Source organism: Melospiza melodia, chromosome 9 (genome assembly GCF_035770615.1).
Source record: "Melospiza melodia melodia isolate bMelMel2 chromosome 9, bMelMel2.pri, whole genome shotgun sequence".
In the NCBI taxonomy this organism is placed as follows: domain Eukaryota; kingdom Metazoa; phylum Chordata; class Aves; order Passeriformes; family Passerellidae; genus Melospiza; species Melospiza melodia.
In genome coordinates this window covers 36034264-36058444 of record NC_086202.1, presented here as the reverse complement: position 1 = coordinate 36058444, position 24181 = coordinate 36034264, and the positions used below count along the sequence as shown (strand labels likewise).

At 53.6% G+C, this 24181-nt stretch overlaps 2 protein-coding genes across 4 annotated transcripts in view; both read left to right on the top strand.

The window, feature by feature from the left end:
• Window positions 1-14339, top strand: part of UNC5B (unc-5 netrin receptor B) — a 59883-nt gene extending 45544 nt beyond the window's left edge. For 2 of the 3 annotated variants that reach the window (XM_063164250.1, XM_063164251.1), the window contains exons 4-17: window positions 1260-1363; window positions 1954-2134; window positions 3057-3224; window positions 3884-4048; window positions 4744-4776; window positions 5277-5471; window positions 5970-6365; window positions 6913-7000; window positions 7083-7251; window positions 7757-7990; window positions 9165-9314; window positions 10193-10357; window positions 10435-10634; window positions 11708-14339. In XM_063164250.1, the coding sequence (XP_063020320.1) occupies window positions 1260-1363; window positions 1954-2134; window positions 3057-3224; window positions 3884-4048; window positions 4744-4776; window positions 5277-5471; window positions 5970-6365; window positions 6913-7000; window positions 7083-7251; window positions 7757-7990; window positions 9165-9314; window positions 10193-10357; window positions 10435-10634; window positions 11708-11873 (2414 nt within the window). In that variant the 3' untranslated portion in view covers window positions 11874-14339. The remainder of the gene's footprint in view (window positions 1-1259; window positions 1364-1953; window positions 2135-3056; window positions 3225-3883; window positions 4049-4743; window positions 4777-5276; window positions 5472-5969; window positions 6366-6912; window positions 7001-7082; window positions 7252-7756; window positions 7991-9164; window positions 9315-10192; window positions 10358-10434; window positions 10635-11707) is intronic. The other variant, XM_063164252.1, reaches the window with a different exon arrangement.
• Window positions 14340-16274: 1935 nt separating this feature from the next.
• SLC29A3 (solute carrier family 29 member 3) lies at window positions 16275-23944 on the top strand. Its single transcript, XM_063164249.1, has 6 exons — window positions 16275-16306; window positions 17104-17356; window positions 18926-19008; window positions 19626-19852; window positions 20772-20934; window positions 21767-23944. Exons 2-6 carry the CDS (start codon window positions 17108-17110, stop codon window positions 22437-22439), a joined length of 1395 nt encoding a protein of 464 aa, XP_063020319.1. The 5' UTR covers window positions 16275-16306; window positions 17104-17107; the 3' UTR covers window positions 22440-23944.
• The last annotated feature ends 237 nt before the right edge of the window (window positions 23945-24181 follow it).

Sequence of the window (24181 nt, the reverse complement as noted above, 5' to 3'; positions counted from 1 at the left end):
TTCTGATGAGCTTAGGAAGACCCATCCCTGCGGGATGACCCTGGTTTTCTCTCCCCACCCCATCTGTAGCTTTGTTTCTTGGAGTCACCATCCCCACCTGTGAGGCAGTGGCACTAGCTGGCACATTTACCAGGTCCAAACGCCCTTCTCCGCTTTCTGATGAGTTTGGGATGACCCATCCCTGCTGGCTGACCCTGATTTTTTGTCCCCACCCCAGCTGTACCTTTGTGAGAGTCACCATGCCCACTGGCCAGGGTGGTGGCACTAGCAGAGTTAACACTGCAGTGCCCAGCAGCGTGCTCAGCGCTTCCCAGGGTTGTATTATCCTTAATAACCCAATGTTTATTATCTTTAATAACCCAATGGATGGTACCTTGCACGCTCAGCGCCTCCGTGTCCTCCCAGTCCCTGCTGTCACATGTCACTGCCCGGAGCTGCTCCTGGGAGTGTCAGCCTGGTCAAAGGCCAGTTAGTCAGGCTGGGCACGCCTGAATTTGCTCAATTAGCAGATGAGATGGCAGAGCTACAGGGGACAGCCAGGCTTGCCCGGTCCCAAATGGATTTGGCTATTAGAAGGGTTATAATCCAACATGTTACCCAAAACAGAGTGATGGATCAGCTGTGCTGCTGAAGGGTTATGCTGGGAAAACCAGGGACTCAGAGAACCATAGAATCACGGACAGTTTTGGGTTGGAAGGGAGCTTAAAACTGACCTCATTCCAGCCCCATGCCATGGGGAGGGACACCCTCCTCTAGACCAGCTTGCTCCAAACCCCCTTGAGCCTGGCCTTGAACACTTCCGTGGTGTTTTTCGGAGCAGAGGGTTCACACATGGAGAGAGAGGTTGGGAGCTGTAGCAGAGGACTGCAGCACCATCTAGTGATGCTCCTGCTCCTTCCCAGGCTCTGGAGCAGGACACTGCTGTGTCCCCCACATCCTGAGGGGCTCTGCTGGGAGGGATGAAGAAACAGTGGGTAAGCTGAATTTAGCCCCAAAAGGAAAAGACAGGATGGGGTATAAGCTTGCATGCACATGAAGGAGAAAATGAAATGTATCATCCACCATGTGCTGCCCCAAATCCATCCCGGAAAACATGGTCCTTCAGCTCCTTCCTTCCAGGGCACGTTTTGCCCTGGCTGTCTCTGCCAGAGGGACTTCCTGACCTGAGGGTGCTTGGTGCTGAGGTGCTCACCAAAGTTTGGAGGCTGCCCTGTTCCTGCTGCAGGCTGATAACCCCTGGCTTCTCCTTCCCCTCCCAGACCTACGGAAGAACTTTGATCAGGAGCCTCTGGGCAAGGAGGTGCCACTGGAGCATGAGGTGCTGCTGCAGTGCCGCCCACCCGAGGGGGTCCCACAGGCTGAGGTGAGTGGCTCCTGAAGGTGGGGTGTCCCATCCCATCCCACCCCATCCATCCCACCCCATCCATCCCATCCCACCCCATCCCATCCCATCCCATCCCATCCCATCCCATCCCATCCCATCCCATCCCATCCCATCCCATCCCATCCCATCCCATCCCATCCCAGATGATGTCCTGTCAGCTCTCATTCAGCAGAATGGTTTATTTTGGGCAGCATCCTCTCCCATGCTTCCTGAGGTGCTTCAGAGGGAAGATTTGACAAGGAGGCACCCAGGGAGTTGTCTTGATGGGAGCAGTCACCAGTGGGAGCGGAGGGCTGGGAAAATCAGTCCAAATGGGTTTCCTGCCATGGTAGTGGAGCTTTCCTTGCCCACAGCTCCATCAGCTGCTGGGAGCTGTGTGCTGAAGGGAGCCACAGTGTCTCATCCTTGGCCAAAACACCAGTAACATGCCCCAGTCAGGCCTGGTTTGGCCCAGTTTTCAGGAGAAATAAACCTAGTCAGAGGCAAGATTGTCCACTCAGTGGTTAAAGTGCTGAGGACATCTTTGATCTTGGTCATGGCTTAATCCCCATCCCTTCCTTTCATGCCAGGTGGAGTGGCTGAGGAACGAGGACGTCATCGATCCCAGCCAGGACACCAATTTCCTGATCACCATTGATCACAACCTGATCATCAAGCAGGCCCGGCTGCTGGACACTGCCAACTACACCTGCATGGCCAAGAACATCGTGGCCAAGCGCCGCAGCACCACGGCCGCTGTCATCGTCTACGGTACCGGCCCGCAAGGGGACCGCTGGTGCTGGTTGTGCCCCCAAGTCAGGGGGGACTACGGGCACTTCTGGGAGTGCTAGGAGGGAATTAGTGCATGGTGATAACCAATATCTGCAAAACAGGTGCCTCCAGTGGCTTCCAAGGCAGTAAGGAGAGGTTTGAGGTGGAGGGGTGGAGGTGTTTCCGAGCATTCTCAACTGGGTAGGTGTGACCGTGTTCACAGGGGTCTGAGGATGAGGGAAGAGACGAGGATCTGACTCCATGTTTCAGAAGGCTGATTTAGTATTTTATCATCTATATTACATTAAAACTGCACCAAAAGAATGGAAGAAAGGATTCCATCAGAAGGCTAGCTAAGAATAGAATAGGAAGGAATGATAACAAAGGTTTGTGGCTCAGCTCTCTGTCCGAGCCAGCTGGGCTGTGATTGGCCATTAATTACAAACATCTAACATGGGCCAGTCAAAGAACTACCTGTTGCATTCCACAACAGCAGATGACCATTGTTTACATTTTGTTCTTGACTCCTGTCAGCTTCTCAGGAGGAAAAATCCTAAGGAAAGGATTTTTCATAAAAGTTGTCTGTGACAGGTGGGAGGGTGGATGGTGGTTGTATCCAGATGGATTGCTCTGACTTTCAAAGCAGCTGGAAAGCTGTATTTGGCTGAACTTGGCTATGAAATCAAAGGTCTCCTCAGGGACAGACACAAAAAATATTTGCCAAGTGGAAAAAGGACCAAAGCAGTCTTGAGCATCTTGGGCACGGGGTGGTGACACAAGAGGGAACTTTGTGGTTTGCTGTTCACGAGGCTGAGCTGTAACAGGGGGTCACTGAAGGTACAAGAACTCAAGGCTTAGCTCCAGCCTGAGGCTTAGCTGATGGATTGGGCTCCAGAGCTGACTCTGCCCCTCTCCTCTGCAGTGAATGGTGGCTGGTCCACCTGGTCCGAGTGGTCTCCGTGCAACAACCGCTGTGGCCGGGGCTGGCAGAAGCGTACGCGGACCTGCACCAACCCCGCGCCCCTCAACGGCGGCTCCTTCTGCGATGGGCAGCCCTTCCAGAAAATCACCTGCACCACCCTCTGCCCAGGTGAGCAGGGCTCAGGAACGGCCATGCCCACGCTGCCTGTGCCCCAGGCTGTGGTTGGGATTGTTGGCATTGTTCAGCCTGGACCAGAGAAGGATCTGAGGTGACCTAATTGCAGCCTTCCAGTACCTCAAGGGAACCTACAAGAAACATGGAGGGAGTTTATTTACAGGGGCCTGGAGTGGCAGCACAACAGAGAAAGGCTTCACACAGACAGGATTCAGAATGGCTTCATAGGGGCAGGATTAGATGGGATATTGGGAAGAAATTCTTCCCTGTGAGGGTCGGGAGGCCATGGCACAGATTGCCCAGAGAAGCTGTGGCTGCCCCTGGATCCTTGGTAGTGCCCAAGGCCAGGTTGAATGGGGCTTGGAGCACCCTGGGATAGTGGAAGGTGTCCCTGCCAGGGCAGGGGGTTGGAACAAGCTGCTCTTTAGGAGCACTCCCCAAAGTGGGAAGGTTTTGCTGACCCTGAAGTGGACAGCGTGTGGACGGAGTGGAGCAAGTGGTCAGTGGTTCAATGGGGCTTGGAGCAGCCTGAGATGGTGGAAGGTGTCCCTGCCAATGCAAGGGGCTTGGAACAAGCTGCTCTTTAGGAGCACTGGGATAGCACTCCCCAAAGTGGGAAGGTTTTGCTGACCCTGCTGTGTCTGTGCCCACAGTGGATGGTGCCTGGACAGAGTGGAGCAAGTGGTCGGCGTGCAGCACCGAGTGCACCCACTGGCGCAGCCGCGAGTGCGCGGCCCCCGCGCCCCGCAACGGTGGCAAGGACTGCAGCGGGGTGCTGCTGGACTCCAAGAACTGCACTGACGGCCTCTGCCTGCACAGTGAGTACCCAGCAGGGTGCCCACAGGCATGGGGACGTGCCACAGGGGATGCCACTCTGCCTGTGGCGCTCTGACATTGGCCACGCTTGGTTGGCTGTGCCTCCAAGCTGATGGAGTAGCTGCTGCCACCTGAGTTTTAAGTGGTAACTGAAAACACCTTTAAAAAGGTGTTTTCAAGCATATTTTGCCCCTTCTAGAGTTATTTCTTACCTGGAAGAAGAGATATTGGGGATTTTGGGGTATCTGAATGTGCTGCTAGCATTGAGGCCCCTGTCCCGCCGCTGTAGGTTTGCGGTCTCTGCTGGAATAAAGCTGGTTGTGGGTAGGCAGGGCAACAGGAGGGGTTTCTCAGCCACACCATGAAAACACCTCCCCTGGCTCACTGCTGGCAGTTCTGGAGGCGTTTTTTTGAGAAATAAATCTATAATGATAATGATGCTGCTACCTGTGAGTGGGCATGCTGCAGGCAGCCAATGCTGCCACCTGCTGCTGTGTGACACCACTGTCCCCTTTACTGCCTGGGCACGGGGATGTCCTTGTCACCATGCTTTTACCTGGGTTTTGGAATGCCCCAGGGAATGATGTTGATTTCCCACACCCCCCACCCTGGGCTGGCTTACCTCTCACTTTCTGTTTCATCTCATCCCCATCATCACCTTCACCTTTTTCTTTTCTAACTTTGTTTTTCCTAACAGATAAAAGAATTCTAAACGAGCCCAAAAGCCACCGTAAGTGCTCATTTCATGGCCATTCTTTTTTTTTTTGTTGTTGTTTGTTTGTTCCTGTAGTTTTGTTCTGTTGAATTCATGGTAGGGATTCCCTGGCAGCTGGGAGAGGAAAGGGTGGGAAGATGGAACAGCTAAAGCCCACTCTAAAACTCCTGTGGGTTGTCCTGTTAGGATGTGAGGGTTGCTCACAGCTTCATGAACCTGAGCTGCATAAACCCAGCGTTTCTGAGACCCTTGGTGCTCAGGTGAAGTTTCCATGAGCTGTGGCCAGGTGTCCTCCAAAGATCTGAGGGCTTCACCTCCATCTCATTCTCTGGCATTGCTCTTGACTTCCTGCTCTTAGAAAACACTTTCCATCCTCTTGCCAGCCTTTCCAGCAGGCCCAGGGAGCATCCTTCCACCCATGCCTGAGTCAGTGGTGGGACTGGGGAGCGATGGCGGGTCTTGACGCGCTTTCCTGCTGCCCCTTTTTTCACCTCCGTGTCCTTAATCCCCCTCAGTGCTGGAGGCCACGGGCGATGTGGCCCTGTACGCCGGGCTGGTGGTGGCCATTTTTGTCTTCATCGTGATCCTCATGGCCGTGGGGGTGGTGGTGTACCGGAGGAGACGCCGGGATTTCGACACGGACATCACCGACTCCTCGGCCGCGCTGACCGGGGGCTTCCACCCCGTCAACTTCAAGACATCCCGGCATGGTAAGAGCCATGGAGGTCCTCACCAGCCTTAGGGCCAGCAGAAACAAAGTCACAGGAGAGGGTGGATCCTCACTGGGCTCCCAGTCCTGTTTTCCCAAGGGAATATACTGACTTTTGAAGGCCGAAGTGGAAGTGGTCAGGTGTTGATGGTGGGAATCAGGGCAGCTTGGTCGGGTGCCCCATGGCAGGGGTTTGGAATGAGATGAGAAGGTCCCACCCAACCCAAACCATTCTGGGATGTCTCCTACTGAAGCAGTACTTCTCCATGCCCTTATTTCCACCTCTGTCTTCATCCTGTGTTTGGTGCCCCTGCAGACAAGCCCCAGCTGCTGTACCAGCTTGGTCTGGTGCCCCATGGCTGGGGTTTGGAATGAGATGGTTTTGAAGGTCCCATCCAACCCAAATGATTCTGGGATGTCTCGTACTCAAGCAGTACTTCTCCACACCCTTATTTCCACCTCTGTCTTCATCCCCCACCTGTGTTTGGTGTCCCTGCAGACAACCCCCAGCTGCTGCACCCGTCCATGCAGCCGGACCTGACGGCCAGCGCGGGCGTGTACCGCGGCCCCATGTACGCCCTGCAGGACTCCTCTGACAAGATCCCCATGACCAACTCCCCTCTGCTGGACCCCCTGCCCAGCCTCAAGATCAAGGTCTACAACTCCTCCACCGCCTCCTCCTCCTCACCGGGGCTGCACGATGGCACAGACCTGCTGGGGGGGGTCCCTGCCACCGGCACCTACCCTGGGGACATGGCCAGGGACGGCCACTTTGCCAACGTGAGGAGCAAAGGCCTGGGCTCCCAGCACCTCCTCAGCCTGCCCCGGGAGCATAGCTACAGTGCCAGCGGCACATTTGGCTACCTGGGAGGAAGGCTCACCGTGCCAGGCACAGGTAAGCTGCTGGCTGGGATTGTGTGGCTGCTGTACCATCATCTTGTCCCTGTGTGAGCAACCCTTTGCTGTGGCTCAGGGAAGGAAGGCAGAAAGCCATTCCCAAGCCAGGCATCTCAGGCTGGAGGTTACAGCCTCCTTGGGCTTGCCTTGGTCTTTCCCTGCCATTTATCCAGGGCCAGCACCTTGCAAAAACCCCCAAAGATTAAGATTTTCCTTCCTAGTGAAGGAAAAGCTTTGGCCTGGCTCATGCCTGCAAGCATGGGACAGCCCAGAGAAGCTGTGCCCCTGGATCCCCAGAAGTGTGAAAGGCCAAGATGGACAAGGCTTGGAGCAGCCTGGCGTAGTGGAAGGTGTCCCTGCCCAAGGCCAGGGTGCTGGATGATCTCTAAGGTCCTTTCCAACCCAAAGCATTCCATGTTTCTGTGACCTGGAGGTGTTCCTCTCCGTGCTGCCCTGGCTCCCTGCTCTCCTTGTGCTCTCTGGCTGGGGTGGAGGGTGGTTTCTCCCTCACTGCCCGTGGCTGAGCCCCGTGTGTGCCATTGCAGGGGTGAGCCTGCTGGTGCCCCACGGGGCCATCCCCCAGGGGAAGTTCTACGAGATGTACCTGGTGCTCAACAAGGCTGAGACCGCGCTGTAAGTCACCCCGCTGGCCACCCACCCTCCTCGCTGGCCACCACGGAGTTCCCTGTCCAACTGTGTCCCTGTCCCTCCCCAGGCTGCCCTCTGAGGGCACACAGACCGTGCTGAGCCCTGCAGTGAGCTGTGGGCCCACGGGGCTGCTCCTGTGCCGCCCCGTGGTCCTGACCATTCCCCACTGCGCCGACGTCGCCTCCTCAGATTGGATCTACCAGCTGAAAACGCAGTCCCACCAGGGAAACTGGGAGGTAAGGGGGCAACCCAGGCTCTGCAGCCAGCAGAGACCTTGGAGGGCAGGCACAACCCCTTGGATGATGGGCTGACATCCCTCAACATCCGTCAATCTTGGTGTCTCTGTGTGACCGTGCTCACAGGGGTCCCAGGATGAGGGAAGAGATGAGGATCTGACTCCATGGTTCAGAAGGCTGATTTATTACTTATGATATATATTACATTAAAACTATACTAAAAGAATAGAAGAAAGGATTCCATCAGAAGGCTGGCTAAGAATAGAAAAAGAAAGAATGATAACAAAGGCTCTGTCTCGGACTCTCTGTTTGAGCCAGCTGACTGTGATTGGCCATTAATTACAAATATCTAACATGGGCTAATCAAAGATCTACCTGTTGCATTCCAATTCCACAGCAGCAGATAACCACTGTTTACATTTTGTTCCTGAGGCCTCCCAGCTTCTCAGTAGGAAAAATCTTAAGAAAAGATTTTTCATAAAAGTTGTCTGCGACATCTCTGTAGGAAGTTGTGACCCTGGATGAGGAGACCCTCAACACTCCCTGCTACTGCCAGCTGGAAGCCAAGTCCTGCCACATTTTGCTGGACCAGCTTGGCACCTATGTCTTTGTGGGGGAGTCCTACTCCAGGTCAGCCATCAAGAGGCTGCAGCTGGCCATCTTTGCTCCCACTGTCTGCACCTCCCTGGAGTACAGCCTCAAGGTCTACTGCTTGGAGGACACGCCAGATGCTCTGAAGGTAAATATCCCCTTCCCAAAGCTGTTTGTGCTGGCAGCAGGATGCTGCCTGGTGCCTCTCAGGGTGGCCTGGCCCTGGGGAGCAGCCAACCTGATGCAACTGCCTGCAAAGTGACCACAGTGAAATAATGAGGTGTTTACTGCTTTGCCTGTCCTTCCTTGTCCTCTCTGAAGGAAAGAGGGAGGGAGGGTGTTGTGTAGCTCCTCTGCTGGGACCCCTCCTGCAGGCATTACGCGAGAGGTTTGGCTGCTGATGGCCAGGTTTTTATAGATCCTGCAGGGATCCATGTCTCTCCCTGCCCTGGAAGGGTTTTTGTGACCGTGTTCACAGGGGTTCTTAGATGAGGGAAGAGACGAGGATCTGACTCCATGTTTCAGAAAGCTTGATTTATTATTTTATGATATATATTACATTAAAACTATACTAAAAGAATAGAAGAAAGGATTTCATCAGAAGGCTAGCTAAGAAGAGAAAAGAAAGAATGATAAAGGCTTGTGTCTCGGACAGAGAGTCTGAGCCAGCTGTCTGTGATTGGCCATTAATTAGAAACAACCACATGAGACCAATCCCAGATGCACCTGTTGCATTCCACAGCAGCAGATAACCATTGTTTACATTTTGTTCTTGAGGCCTCTGAGCTTCTCAGGAGGAAAAATCCTAAGGAGGGATTTTTTATAAAAGATGTCTGCAACAGGTTTTGTGGCATAGATAACATTGAGTGCATCACAGGAAGCTGGAGTTTGGATGCTTTGGCTGCCTGGACCCGCCAGTGCTGGGGCTGTTTGGTTCCCTGTGACTTGTCCAGTGCATCCTGTTGGGATTGATGTGGTGCCTCTAGGTGTGGATGCAGGCAGGGCTCTGGCTCCTGGCTTGCCCTTTTCTCCTAAAGGCTGCTGGTGTGATGAAGGAATGGTGTTAAAAGCAGATAGAGTGGCAGGTCAGGAGTGCCTGAGCATTGTCTTCTCCAAGGAGTCATTTATGGATGCTCACATTAGGAAATTCAAGTTTTAGGTGGGGCTGGTGTATGAGATGAGGTGGCAAAAGCTGTTCTCCATGCTGTCTCTTCTTGGCAACTCCTCTCCCCCATCCATCCTGGCTTTGGGCATGGAGCTGGGCAGAGGAGCAGCCCCTGCCCTTCCCCTGGCTCTCACCCTGCCTGTCGTGGTGCCCACAGGAGGTGCTGGAGCTGGAGAGGACGCTGGGAGGGTACCTGCTGGAGGAGCCCAAGCCCCTGCCCTTCAAGGACAGCTACCACAACCTGCGCCTCTCCATCCACGACATCCCGCACGCGCTGTGGAGGAGCAAGCTGCTGGCCAAGTACCAGGTGAGGGCCGGCCTGGGGCAGCTGGGCTGCCACACTGGGAGCTCCATCTCAGCCAGGCACCACGGGGCTCTGGGGCTGAGCTGTCCCCCAAAGGGTTAGAGGAAAAAGGGGACTGGTTTCCTGCTCTTTTTGGTGGGATGCTCTCTGTGAGGTCTGTCGCTGGCTGGGGTCTCTGTACAAATAAAAAACTGCTGGGAACGTGCCTTGAGCTGTTTGATTTCCCAGCATCAGCCTCATTACGTGGTTATGACAATGGGAAGATGCTACCAGCTCACATCCCAGACAGCAGACCAAGAACTCAATGTTACAACTCACTTTATAAGTTTTTAGACCAATCACACAAAGCAAAAGCACATTGACAGTAGTTCTATCCAATCACCATAAACTCATGTACCTTTGGTTAAACAATGCTTGCTTATTTCAAATACAACACCTGCTTGTGAGCCTTCAAACACAACGCACAGGGCTCCATTATTACACTTAGAACTTTCTAATAATACTAGAAAAGTATATCTAAAGACATTAGAAAGTTCTAGATATGCTAGAAAAGTAGATATAGCTAGATATACTCTTCTGCAGCTTAGGGAGTTATTCTAGACAAGAATATTGGCTATTCTAGACACCTTAATACACAGACCTTACTTTGTCCTTACTTTTCTACTTCTTATATAATTTTCTGCTGACCAATCTCATGGCTGCTGCTTAGCTCCAATCACAGTTCTGCTGTCTCTGAGGCCTGCTTCTGCAGCTTTCCCAAAACCCCCTGATTTTATGGATTCCCACACGGTCCTGGTGTCCCAGCTCACCCCTCACGGGGTGGCTGGAGGAGGTGGGAGCTGCTGGAGCCCCGGCTGAGCCCGTGCTTTGTTGGCCCACAGGAAATCCCCTTCTACCACATCTGGAGCGGCAACCAGCGAGCCCTGCACTGCACCTTCACCCTGGAGAGGTACAGCCAGGCCTCCACCGAGCTCACCTGCAAGATCTGCGTCCGGCAGGTGGAAGGGGAGGGGCAGATCTTCCAGCTCCACGTCACGCTGGGAGAGGTGAGCAGAGGGGAGGAGGCACCAGGGGACACGCTGGGACATTTGAGCAACATCTCACCCTGTCCTTCCTCTTGCAGCACGGCCGCTCCTCTGACACCCTCCGCTCCCACCACAGCGGCGCCACCACCGCCTCCACCTCCACCTCCACCACCCAGGTGGGACCCTACGCCTTCAAAATCCCCCTCTCCATCCGGCAGAAGATCTGCAACAGCCTGGATGCTCCCAACTCCAGGGGCAACGACTGGAGACTTCTCGCCCAGAAGCTCTCCATGGACCGGTGGGTGTCCCCAGGCTTTGCTCTCCCCAGCTGGGAGGCTTCACTCTGTGCTCCCTGCCAGCTGCAGACATCCAGAGGGGTTGTGTCCTGCTGTATAGGTCCATCCAGAAATGGGAACGTAGCTCTGCATAGTTATATCCATCTCCATCCTTGTCACATGATTTTAAACTTTAAAAGAGGTGAGGTTTAGGTGAGATATTGGGAAGGAATTGTTCCCCTGAGGATGGTGAGGCCCTGGCACAGGGTGCCCAGAGAAGCTGTGGCTGCCTCATGCCTGGAAGTGTTCAAATCCAGGTTGGACAGGGCTTGGAGCACCCTGGAAAGGTTGGAACTAGATGATCTCGAAGGTCCCTTCCAAGCTAAACAATTCTGGCATCCATCTGTGCCACAGTCCTGCATCTCCTGTCACTTTGATTGGCCCTTGTTTCTCTGGGAAGATGGCCGTGCCATTCCCACCTGGTTTCACCCCAGGATCTAAGGGAGAAAGGGTCATTTCACCAAAGCAAAGCTTACATTGCTTTTGCATGAATGCCAGCTCTGTCTAAAAACTGCAGACAGTCTCTCCAGGGCTTTGGCATTCACGTTACAGCGTTTCCATCCAAGTCCATGTTCCTAACAGGTTCACTGTGGTGGTGTTCGCAGGGGTCTCAGGAAGAGGGAGGAGATGAGAATCTGACTCTGTGTCTTAGGAGGCTCGATTTATTATTTTATGATATATATTATATTAAAATTATACTAAAAGAATAGAAGAAAGGATTTCATCAGAAGGCTTGAGCAGAAAGGTGAAGAATGGAAAGTATAACAAAAGCTTGAGAGTCTGAGACAGGTGGACTGTGATTGGCTATTAATTAGAAACAACTATATAACTAATCAAAAATGCACCTGTTGCATTCCACAGCAGCAGATAACCATTGTTTACATTTTGTTCCTGAGGCCTCTCAGCTTCTCAGGAGGAAAAATCCTAAGGAAAGGATTTTCCATAAAACATGTCTGTGACAATCCAGCATCCTCCCTCCTGCCACCTCCAAAGGGGCACCCCAGCAGCCCAACCCTCTCCTGCTTCTCCCTTCCAGGTATCTGAACTACTTTGCCACCAAAGCCAGCCCCACGGGGGTGCTCCTGGACTTGTGGGAAGCCGAGCACCAGGACGACGGTGACCTCAACACCCTGGCCAGTGCCTTAGAGGAGATGGGCAAGAGCGAGATGCTGGTGGTCATGGCCACGGAGGGGGACTGCTGATGCTGCTCCCCACGCCTGGGGGGCCAGGAGGATGAAGCAGGGGCTGAGGAAGGGTCCTCCCCCCGTGGCAGGGGGAGGCACATCCGTCCTGAGCGGGGAGGGCACCTCTCCTGCACCACTGTCAGCCTTAGAGACCCATCCTCAGCGTTTACAAGCAATCCAAGTGTTACACAGCATTCCTCCTCCTCCTCCTCCTCGTGGCACGGGGAGGAATTAGGGCTTCTCGAGTCAATGGGATGGGGGCTTTCCTTTTCCTTCTTCTTTTTGGGTTCCCTTCCTCCTCCTCCTCCTCCTTTAATAGCATTTCTGCGTGGAAGAGATGAATACAATCCAGGCTTAACTTCTGTCAAAGGCTTCAGGCAGCTTAACGAGGCAAATAGGAAAGAAAAAAAAAGGAAAAAAAAAAAAAGAGTTTCTTAGGAAACGCAAATAATTTATTATCCAGATCTTTGGATGTGTCCTTTTTAAAAAAAATATAGAAAAAAGAAAAAAAAGACAGATTTATAAATCTCTTTTTTTTTTTTGGTGTGTGAGAGCAAGAGCGTCGCTGTGGTCGGGGTGGCAGAGAGAGAGATTTCAATGGACACACTTTTGTAGGGAAAAGCGTGTGATCCGCGTTGAGGAAAACATGTTTACATGTCCTGGGACCCCCAGGGAGTCCAGAGGTTGAAGTGCCTCCCCACCCCTCTGCTTCAGGGCTGGCTCAGACCCTTCCCAAGGCTTTTGTCCTTGCAAACTCCCTTTTCCAGTGGGAATGACAGGTCCCACTCCACCTGCAAGGAGGGATGCTGCCCTGGGTTTGGGGTTCAGGGTGGGCAGAGTGCATCCAGATCTGGGTATTTTTAATGAATTCTTCCCTGGCATGGTTTTGGGGAGCTTTTTAGGATGGCTGCGCCTTCATTTACACAGGTTCAGTGCAAACCAAAGATTTCAGTCCTGCACCAACCTCGGGACTCGAGGCTAAAGGGGGGGATGTAAACCCAGCAGGGTTTTGCAGTGGGCACCCCAAGCCTGGGCTGGGGCTCACAGGGAGGTGATAAACGGGTGTGGAGGGGTCAGGGGAGAGCAGGGGCTGGCAGGCTGGGATGTGGCCACTCCAAACTGCCTCCACTTCAGGTCCCCGCGCTCCTGCCTGGATTTTGATGCAGTATTCCAGCACGGATTCAGGGAGGGATGCTCTGGTATTCCCAAGCTGCCAACCAGGCTGAGCATTTTCACATGAGGAGTGCTAAGGTTTCCATCCCTCACTGCAGCTCCTGTCTTTCCCTGGAACGGGTTTTTTATAACAATGGGGAAGCTGTGGGGTGAGTGGGAAGTAAGCCAGTGGTGGGCAGGAACGAGGTTCCTCACTCAGATACGGTGTCTTGATGAAGGTAAAACATTTAGGTTGCCTGCAGGTAGAAAAAGTTGCTCACTGAGTGCTGTATCTTAGAAATTTGTCTGTTAAAAAAATAAATAAAGATACGAAGGGGGTGGTAAGCTCAGGATTAGGCTAGGTCACACTGCCAGGCTGTGGGTTCTCCGTCAGTGGAAGTATTAGGAGCATGACAGCATGACAGTGGAAGTATTAGCTGGGACAGGACAGCTTTCCTGTGGGCAGCTCCTGAGGCCCTGCTGGAAACCATTGAGCTGCTCCCTGCTTGTCTCAGGGTCCCTGGGGTTCACTTCTTGCTGGGTTTCAAGGCTGTGGGAGAGAAGGGATCTTTTCCCCTTGTGCTGGGTGGGAAAACTGCTGCTGGGAGAGCTCCTGTGCCACATGAGAAGGGGTTTATCCATCCTTTGGGTTGCATTTGACCAATTCTGAGACCCTCTGAGCTAAGGCAGAAAAAGCAGATTTGGAGAGCAATAAACACTCAGTGGATCAATCCAGCTGCCCGTGGTCTCCAGGGCTCCTTCCTCAGCTCCACGGGGCTCTCTGAGGGATGAGAAGCTCCCTCGGGTCACCTGGGAATCTCTCTGGCTCCCATTCTCTGCTCCGTGGATCACTGTGCTGGGACGCGTGTGTGTCTGTCTGTCCGTCCTGCCCGTGGGTGCCTCTCTCCATCCCTCTCCATCTCTGACCCCCTTCCTTTGGGCAGGCAGCAGGCCCTGGCTTGGCTGAAGTGCGTCTTTGGGGAGCTGCTCCCCGTTCCTCTGACCAGCAGCAGGAGCAGGGCAGGGGGATGCAGGGTTTGCCTCCATCTCCATCTCCATCTCCGTGGGTGCCAGCTCCTCCACACCTCCCAGGGGCTCCTCCAGCCAAGGCATTCCCATGGTCTGGCAGTGTCCATCTCTTGCCCCAAAATGTGTTTTCCGTATTTATATGTCCAGGGAATGGGCCCGGTGGCGTCTCCTCTAAACCCTCGTCTGTTTGTTCTGTAAACTAAAGAACTGTAAATAAAGTTTAGCATTCCTATTGTAACAAATTAATTTTTATGCAATAAATTATATTTCCTAGTCTAATAATAAAAAAAAAATAAAAACAAAAAAAAAAAGGAAACCATCTGCTTAATCTGCTTGTCACTCTGCTGTTCATCACTCACCATCCCTGCTGGGTTTGGCCTCTGCAGGGATTGGGGATCCCTCTCTTGTATTTGTGGGGCTCCCAGGTGAAGGAAGGAATGATGCATCTGACTCCATGTTCTTAGAAGGCTAATTTATTATTTTATGACACTATATTATATTAAAGAATACAGAGAGGATACAGACAGAAGGCTAAAAGAAGTCATGAATCTCATGACTCTTTCCAGAGTCTGACACAGCTTGGCCCCAATTGGTCATTAAGTCAAAACAATTCGCATGAAACCAATGAAACAATCACCTGTGGGTAAACAATCTCCAAACACATTCCAAAGCAGCAAAACACAGGAGAAGCAAATGAGATAATTATTGTTTTCCTTTTTCTCTGAGGCTTTTCAGCTTCCCAGGAGAAGAATCCTGGCGAAGGGATTTTTCCAGAAAATATGACAGTGACAGTGACATATCTGGTCAAAACATTCCCTGTTTGACGTTGCAACAAATAAAAATTAGTCCGTGACATGCCTACAGTTCACATATTGCATGTTTCATATTAATGGCATAATGAACATTTTCATTTTTGTGCTAAAAGCAATACATGATTTGGGCTAATGTCTGTGTTTTAAGTAGTTTCATGCATTAAAACAAACACCAAAGATGTGCACACTGACCATCCACACTGGCTGGGGGTGAGAGAATGTTTATCTTGATGAAGGCCCAGCAAGGGAAGGAGGCCAGGAGGGTTTGCAGGGATGCTCCAGGAGCCCCCTGTCCCTGCTGGGCTCACCTCACTGCCACCAGGAGATGGCATCGCTGTCCACGCTCTGGGCAGGAGCGGGAATTCTGCAAGCAGGGAGGAAAAATGGGGACGAAACTGCTGCCCTGCCAGCACAGCGATGGTAACGTAGCCACAGGAAAATGCCCAGCCCTGCCAGAGTGGCTTTCCTTGTAAAGGGTGTTACAGACAGCCCTGTTCCACCTGTCCCTGCCTTGAGACATCACACCAGGTTGGTCCAACTCGGCACAATTCCCCCTTTCCTTCTCCTGTTGAAACTCCCAGTTTTCTGACTCCCCTTCCACTCCAACCCCCGAAAATCCCTGCAGTGGCACATTGAACTTGGGCCCTGTGAAAAATGCGTATTTTATTATTTACTTTTCACAAATATTCAAATGAATATTATATGTGTTATGTTAGGAAGTTATTCTGTATTCATTTTCTTATGTAGTGTGTTAAATACAGTTTTCGTTTGTAACATAATGTTAAAATAGAAACTATGCTATGTGAGATACTTTTTTTAAAAAGAGAGGAATGAGGTGGTCCCACTAAGATAGCAGCCACAGCCCACACAAATCTTTCAGAAAAAAATAATTTATTGCTCCATTATCGAGTTCTTCCCACCTTGCTCAGCCCTGAAGACTCAGTCAGGATTCAGAGGAAGAAGCTGACACTGCCCAGACAGAATCCTGTGTTTGAATGGAATTTATGCATCATGGATGAGGGGTATGAATATGCAACAGGCTGTTGCTTTTAAGGGTTAATCCTCTGTTAATGTGGCTCCTTTTTCGGGCTTATTTTGCCCAGTAAAGGTACCTGGACTGTCTGTAACTCTTTGTTCTTATCGTCTCGTATTGTCTGAAATCCTAATTGTCCAAATTATTAACACTCTAATTATCTTGCTATTTTTATAACCATTTTATTGCAGGTAATTGGGACTGAGGAGGCGTGGCCGGGGGGGCGTGGTCAGCCCTGAGGGGGCGTGGCCATCCAGTGCCTCCCGCCTTTTTCATGCGGGGCGTGACCAAGCTCCATAGGGGCGTGGCCAATCATTGTGGAGGCGTGTCTCTGTGGCTGGTGGGCGTGGCCTTCCCTTCAAAGGCGGGGCGGGGCGGGCCGGAGCCCTGAGGCGGCGGAGGCGGCCGGGCCGGGCGGGTGCCCCGTAAGTGTTTCGGTGTCGGGGCCGACCGGAGCGGGGCCGCGTGGGTAGAGCGGGAGGCTGCGGGGAGGGAGGGAGGGAGGGATGGAGCGGCGCTCCCCGCTGCCGAAATTCCCGATTTGTCCGCAAAATCCTCGGTTTCCGGCATTTCCGCCTGGCCCGCGGTGGGCTCTGAGGGTGCCGCTGCCCCGGGGTGGGAGGCTCTGAGGGTGCCGGTGCCCCGGGCCGGCTCCTGCGGTGTTTTCAGGTGTTCTTCCTGCGCCTGGTGATGATGCCGTGTGTCTCTGTGAGTCATTTGTCACGGCCGGCTGACGTCGAGCTGGGCTGGTGCTGGAGTAGTTTACGAGCGGTTTGCAAGTGCTTTCCGAAAGCCCGGCCGCGTTACTACGAGTTTGCGCCTTGCTCTGCCGAGCCCGACGGCGCTGCGGGTTCGGCAGCTGCCGCTGGGTGTTTTTTGGAGCGTGGCATGAGCTGAGCGAGGTTTCTCACTCCTGCAAGTCCGAGGGTGGACGGGTTAATTATTAATTATGGGTGGAATTACGGGCGGTGTGTGCTGAGTCTGTTTCCCCGTGGCTCCCCATCCGTGCCTCGCTCCTCCAGTGTCTGCCTGCCGAGGCCCTGGCAGGGAATGCCCAGAGCAGCTGTGGCTGCTCCAGGATCCCTGGGAGTGCCCAGGGATGTGTTGGGCAGGGCTTGGAGCAGCCTGGGATAGTGGAAGGGCCCTGGTGTGACAGTAATGTCCCAGCCCTGGCGTGACAGTGTCCCAGCCCTGGTGTGACCATGTCCCCGTTGTTTCCCAGCACGATGTTCCCGGCAGGCAGCAGCCCTGCGCCGGACCAGGAGCCCCTGCTGGAGGAGGCCGTGCGGAGCGGGTACAGCCTGCAGAAGCCCAGGGACCGCTGGCACGGCGCCTACCTGATATTCTTCCTCCTGGGCATCGGCTCCCTCCTGCCCTGGAATTTCTTCATCACGGCCAAGCACTACTGGAGGTTCAAGCTGCAGAACTGCTCGGATGAGCCCGGCCCGGCGGGGCAGGCCGCCTCGGACCTGCGGGTGAGTGCTGCTTTGGAGGCAGAAAAACATCACCTGCCCTCCTTCCTAACAGGCTCGTTTTGCTCCTCTGTTTCCCCATAAGGTTAGTGAGCATCCTCTAGGGTCTCCCCTGCCCCAGAGGGAAAAGTTTATTTGGTATTTATTCACAAATAGCCACAGGGAAGATGCTTCAAGTCATCTTGTGGTCATGCCTTTTCCCTGTATTTGGAGTGGGTTGAAGTAAAGTGATGCTCCTTTCTGGTTTGGGGCTTTTGAGGCATGGTGGCAGCGTGTTTGGAGTTTAGGTGGGGTTAAACACTTCCATGATGACACTTTTCCCCCATCAGAGCTCTGTGTGGGAGGAAGATGTCAGGTTGGCTTTGGGGTTTATTTGAAGGGCTCAGCAGAAAGGGAGAAGAAGTGGGTACATCCTGCGATGCCAAAAATGAAGGCATATCTCTGAAGGGTGGGAAAACCCAAGGAGGGAGAATAGTTGCCATTGCAGATGGATCAAAGCCCAGCAAGCAGGAGAGAGGAGTGTGGAACCTGAGCTGGTCCAGGCATGGATTACATTTGCCACCCACCATTGTGCTGCTGCATTGGAAATGTGGTGCAGGGGCTCTGAAGCACTTGCCCAGTTCTCTCCTCACTGCTGGTGTGAGCCCATTTGTGGGAATGAATGATTATTTCCCTGGGATGTACTGTGAGCACACTTCTGCCTGGTGCAAAGCATTAGAAAGTCACTTTTCCTGCCCAGAAGCAGAAGCAAATTAACTTTTTAAGCAAGTTTCCTCAGTATCCCCAGGATGGTTTGGAGGCTTGCTTTACGTAGGTGGCTAAACAAGCTGCAGTTTTAGCAGCCAGCTTTGTGTTTTGCTTTGTCTTTTCTCTCCTGATTCGTCGTGTGGCCGCAGAGCTTTGAGCCTCCTGCTTGGCTGAGCTGATGCCACAAGCACAGAGATTTAAGTCTCTGCCTATCTGGACCCTCTAGGAGTGATTATTAGATTTCCTGTTGCTTCCAGTGAAGCTCCTGATAGGGAAGAGGAGATGAACGTGCTTGTAAACTGATTAAAAATGATGCCAAGCTGTAAAAGTAATGAGCTGTGCAGAGAAAACCTGCCAAGTGCCTTCTTCTGGTTGGATGTGATGAGACCTCATCTCTGGAGCTGGATAAGTGCAGAAAATGAGAACCTGCTGTGATAGGGGTGGACATGTAGGTCATCCTCCTGTTTGTGTGCATCATCCTGCCTGCTGGCTGAGATTCCTGCAGCAAAAAAATGGGATTGAGCCCCTCGAGGGGAGAGGAGAGGGAGCAGCCACACTTTGATGGTGCACAGCACCATGGCAGCCCCTTCTTTCACCGTTTGTTTTTTTCCTTCTGTATTTGTGTCCCTGATGTCCTGAAACAGCCCAGGGCTACGGGAGGGCAAATCCCAGAATTGCCATTGCCCTGAGCAATTTGCAGCACTGCCAGGTGGACACCTACACCATAACTCCCTGTTGTGCCATATTCAAGATCTGAAATTCATGTCTTTGTTCCCCCTGCAATGTTCTTTACTTTATTTGGGTTTTGGTTTTTTTTCCTGGCAGGACTATTTTGAGAGTTACATCTCCATTGCCTCTACCATACCCTCAGTGCTGTGCCTGATTGGAAACTTCTTGCTTGTCAACAAGTAAGTGTTGCTCTGATTCCAAGTACCCAAGCCACATTTCTCCCTGGCTTTGCTCCTGTCTTCTTTCCAGCTTCCCAGCTCCGGGGGAAACCACAGGGCACCCTGAGCTCGGCCTCCCTGTGCAGCCAAAATTCCCCTCCTTGAGGTGAAGTGGGAGAAGCACTTTGCTTTACAAGTGCCTGCAGTTGGCCTGAGTAAATAAATTCCTAATGAATTCCTTGGTTAATTGCTTGGAAGCAAAAGGTTTTGCCTTTTAAAAGTACCTTTATTGTCATCAGGGTTGGCAAAAGCCAGGCTCATCCAGGTAGGAGCAGCACCTTGCCCTGCCCTTACCAGCCCTTGAACTGGGATGAGAAATGGACCAGCTGCTCCTTGTTGAGGCTCAAGCCTCAAACAGCCTCCTGCTTTCATCTGTACCCTTCCTTATCCCCCATCAAACTGCTGCGTGCTTGCAGGCGTGGCTTTGCATGGCTGACATCCAGATTCCAGCTCCCTCACCTGCTCCCACCTCTCTTTATCCTCTTTGCCCTTCTGCCAGCACAGGAGCTGCCCCTGTCCCGTGTTTACCCTTCACCCGTGGCTGGAGGCACAGCAGTGACTCCCTCCCTTGTGCCCAGGGTCGCTGCCAGCGTGCGGATCCTGTCGTCCCTGTTTGTCATGCTGGCTGTGTTCCTGGTGATCACCGTGCTGGTCAAGGTGGACACCTCCACCTGGACCACGCCTTTCTTCGCCCTCACCGTGGGCTGCGTGGCCGTGGTCAGCAGTGCCTCCACCGTCTTCTCCAGCAGCATCTTCGGCCTCAGCAGCTGCTTCCCCATGAGGAACCTGCAGGCCCTGCTCTCAGGTTGGCTGATCCCGCTGGGATCGTGCTCCTGGACTTTCCCTGCTCGGCTCTGTGGTTTTCTCTCTGGGGGTTTTGTCATGTGGGGGTTTGGTTTAGAAGCTTAACTTTGCCCTAATGATAAAGGGAAGTTGCTGGAGGAGAAACTTGCTCGGTCACATGAGCTTTGGTTTCTGTAAACAGCCATAAAGTGACCCTGGAGTGCTGCTGGGTGCAGGGAGAAAGGAGGGAAGGAGGTGACATCCCCCTGCCCTGTCATTTCCAGCTTTGGTTTCTGTAAACAACCACAAAGTGACCCTGGAGTGCTGCTGGGTGCAGGGAGAAAGGAGGGAAGGAGGTGACATCCCCCTGCCCTGTCATTTCCAGCAGCTTTGCCTTGTCTGCTCCTTTCTGATCAGCGTTTCCATGAGTGATGAGGGGCAGCTTGGGAGCTGTGAGTGATGAGCTCCCTGGAGCATTGATAACATTATAAATGTGCTGTGGAATGGTTGACAAACCAAGAGGAGAAGCAGGGGAAAAATCAGGATGGTGAAATTTTTCCTGGGGCCAAGACAGGAGTGTTTTTAATGAGTTTATCTCCGAGAAGGAAAGCACCACATCCCTGAGATGGCATTCCTGCCTCTGGTGCCTTGAATCCCATCTGGGGGAGTGCAGAAGGAGGCTGATTGTGTGTGCTGGTGGGAAGCCAGGTTTAGGCTTTGGGAAGGGTTTGGGCTGTTTCTGCAGGCCTGGGGAGCTGCAAGCCCCGAGCCTGTGTGTGCTGTGCTGCGTTGGAAGGGGTGCAGGAGATGCAGAGGAGCGTGTTTGTGCCCTAGCTGTGGGGCAGTGCTCCCGGGGGAGCCGTGCGTGTCCCAGGAGCAGTTTCTGGGGCGCCCCTGTTGCTGTGTGTCCCTCACCGTGCCCGCTCTGTTGGCACACGCAGGCCAGGCCATGGGCGGCACCGTCAGCGCCGTGGCCTCCGTGATAGACCTGGCAGCGGCGGCCGACGTCACCGACAGCGCCCTGGCCTACTTCCTCACTGCCGACATCTTCATCGTGCTCTGCATCGTGGTGTACCTGCTGCTGCCCCGGCTGGAGTACGCCAGGTGGGTGCCGGCCTGCCGGGGTGCACAGAGGGATTGCGCTGGGGTGGCTGGGGATCCAGGGGACACTGGCTCTGCTGCTGTCCCTGCCCTGTCCCTGCCGCCGGCCACGCTTCCCCTTTCACCCAAACCACAGGCCGAAACTGAGCCTCGGCCCAGGGCTGAGCGTCTGCCAAGCTTTCCCAGGGCCCCCCGTGCTGCCGCTCCCAAAATGTGTGGAGTCAGCAGAGAGCCCTCACCCAGGGCCGGCCAGCCAGGAGTGTCCCCACACCCTGTCTGCCACTGGTCTGGTTGGTGCCTGTAGCCCCCAAGGGCCTGCGTGCAGTGGGGTCCCCTCTGTGAACGCTGAGGGTGCGCAGAGATGGGGACAGGGGATGCTGGGTGTGCAGGGGTCACCTCTCTGTGCGAGGTGGGAGCTGCACGTGTGGTGGAGTGTGGTGTTTGCCAGGGTCCCCAGCATGAGATGAGAAATCTGACCCCATGTGCTCAGAAGGCTGATTTATTATTTTATGTACTTATATTAAAGAATACTATACTAAACAAAAAGATACAGACAGAAGGCTTAACAAGAATGAATAATAAAAAACTCCTGACTGAATCCTCAGTGTGACACAGCTGATGGTGGTTGGTCATTAGTTAACAGCAATTCACATGTTTGGATAAACAATCTCCAGGCCAGGGAACACAGCAGAAGCTGAGGCTCCTCATCTTCCCAGGAGAAGAAATCCTGGCAAAGGGATTTGTCAGAAAATGTGACAGTGGAGTTGCTGGGTGCAGCAGGCATAGCTGTGTCTCAGCTGCATTCCCCCCTGCTCCCCTGTGTCTCTTTCTGCAGGTATTACCTGAGCAGCCAGAAGGAGAGCCCCTCGCTGGTCACTGTGCCCCCTGACGGCTCCGTGGAGCACCAGGCAGAGCCAGGAGGCGCCGGGAGCTCCTCCTCCTCCCTCGCAAGGAGTGCTAGCATCCCCCCGCTCCGCCCCATCCTGCACAAGACTGCCCTCCTCGGCTTCTGCCTCTTCTACGTCTTCTTCATCTCCATCATCATCTTCCCTTCCCTCTCCTCCAACATCGAGTCAGTCAGCAAAGCCTCGGGCAGCCCCTGGAGCACCAAGTACTTCACACCCCTCACCTGTTTCCTGCTGTACAACTTTGCTGACTGGTGCGGCAGGCAGGTCACCGCCTGGATCCAGGTGCCAGGCCCCAAGAGCAAGCTGCTGCCTGCCCTGGTGCTCCTCAGAACCATCTTCCTCCCTCTCTTCATCCTCAGCAACTACCAGCCGCGGGCTCACGTCCGGACCGTGCTGTTCGACAGGGACATCTACCCCGTGCTGTTCACAGCCCTGCTGGGGCTCAGCAACGGCTACCTGGGCACCCTGGTCATGGTCTACGGCCCCAAGATCGTGCCCAGGGAGCTGGCCGAGGCAGCAGGGGTGCTCATGTCCTTCTACCTGGTGCTGGGGCTGGCCCTGGGCTCTGCCTGCGCTGTGCTCGTGGTGCACCTCGTGTAGAGGGGGCAGCCAGGGAGGGGGATGCCCTCAGCTTGTGGTGCTGCTGCTGTTGGGGGTTTGGGGCTTGGAGGCTGCCTGCCTGTCTGGGCAGGGGGTGGCTGCATCCAGGGGGGATGCAGAGGGAATATTTCCCTTCTGGGAAGGGGCATCTCCTGTGCTTGGGAAGGTTCTGTCAGACACTGTCACTCCCAGTTGAATGGAGCAGGGACCAAAACAGCCTCATCCTGCCCAGGATGCTCAGGGACACCCTCCCTTACCTGTGTGCCAGTGGTTTTAAACTGGACCCAGGGCTTCTGGGGCCACCTTGGCTCTTGGTGCTGCACTGTTCAGCCCCTCAGGGGTTGGTGGTCTCAGGGAGGGCTCACCCCTCACTCAGCTGTGATGGTGGTGTTGAACTAAAAAGGATTTGAGCCCTGGAGCACCTGCTCACAGCTTAGGGAACAAATAGCAGCTGCCCCAGGGATTGGGGCACATTTTTGCACAGATTTCATACAATCATTGCACAAAAATAATTTTTGTATGTACATATAAGGGAAAATGCACCACTTGGAGATTTTCTTGCTTTAATTTTTCTGTATAAAATTGAACTGAGGGATCATCTACCTCCTAGCATGGTGCCACTAGTGCTGGGGACTATGTCCTGGGCAAGCTGAGAGGAACATTGTTCCTGCTGTGACTGTGGTGTGACCCCAAGGCACGTGAAATGCTGAGTGAGCCTAACCTGAGGTTTTTAGGGTGTCTTCAGTCTGTGCTCTCTGTGAAAGCCAGGAGGAGGTAGGAGAGAGGCCCTGGTGTGAGGTTCACAGCAGAAATCTGCCTAATTCCTGTAGACAGGCACCATATGGCCTCCAGATGTTCTCAGAGGGGTGAGCTACTGTGACACCCAAAAATATGGCCCAGCCAAAGACAACTGGCTTTTAAAGCCGTTTAAACTCCCATATGCCAGCACAGCCCGGACTCAATCCGATTGCTGTGTGTATTCTCTCAGATGGGCTGGGTTTATGCTCTGGGAGAGCTGAGGTGATCAGCAAGGGTGTGAAGGCAGAGCTTGGCGGTGCAGTGAGGCTCAGGGTGCTGGCTGTGCCAATGGGTTCCTTGGCTTAGGAGCAGGTGCTCCATCCCTGGGCGCTCTCTCAGCACCTGCTGCGTGTGGGAGAGCAGCAGCATCCATGCTGGCCACTGCCCGAGGGCTGAGGCTGGGGTGCTGGGAGCCCCTCCTGGGGCCGGAGCTCCCATCCCCTCCCTGCTGCTGGAATTATGCAGCACCTGGTCAAAAAGCCCAGCCCAGCCTGGTGCTGGCAGCCAGAAATTCCCTTTGTGGCCTTCGGGGAGCCTGTCTTCACCCCGTGCATTTCCCCCCAGTCCAAGGAATGGTGAGATTTGGCTGGGTGTTTTACTGCTTTGCATCTCTGCTCCTCTCTCTTTGTTACAGCCCAAATTCCTCTGCAGGGAGAGCTCAATTATCTGGTACTGTTGCTAATAAAGAGAATTCCTGATCCTGTGCAGCTCCTGGTGTCTGGAATGATTTCTCTTGGAGGTGCACTGATGCATGCAGTTCCAGCTTGCAGTTTTCCTTGTGGCCATCCCTCTCTCCCAGCTTGGATTGTGAACTCGGGGAAATCCCTGACAAGGGAGAGCCCTGAGATGACTGATTGGAGAGCATTCCTGTGGCAGAGGGAGTGAGCAAAAAGGGGATTTATCCTCTGGTTTTGGTGGCGTGCAGCTGAGGAGGGTTAACAAGT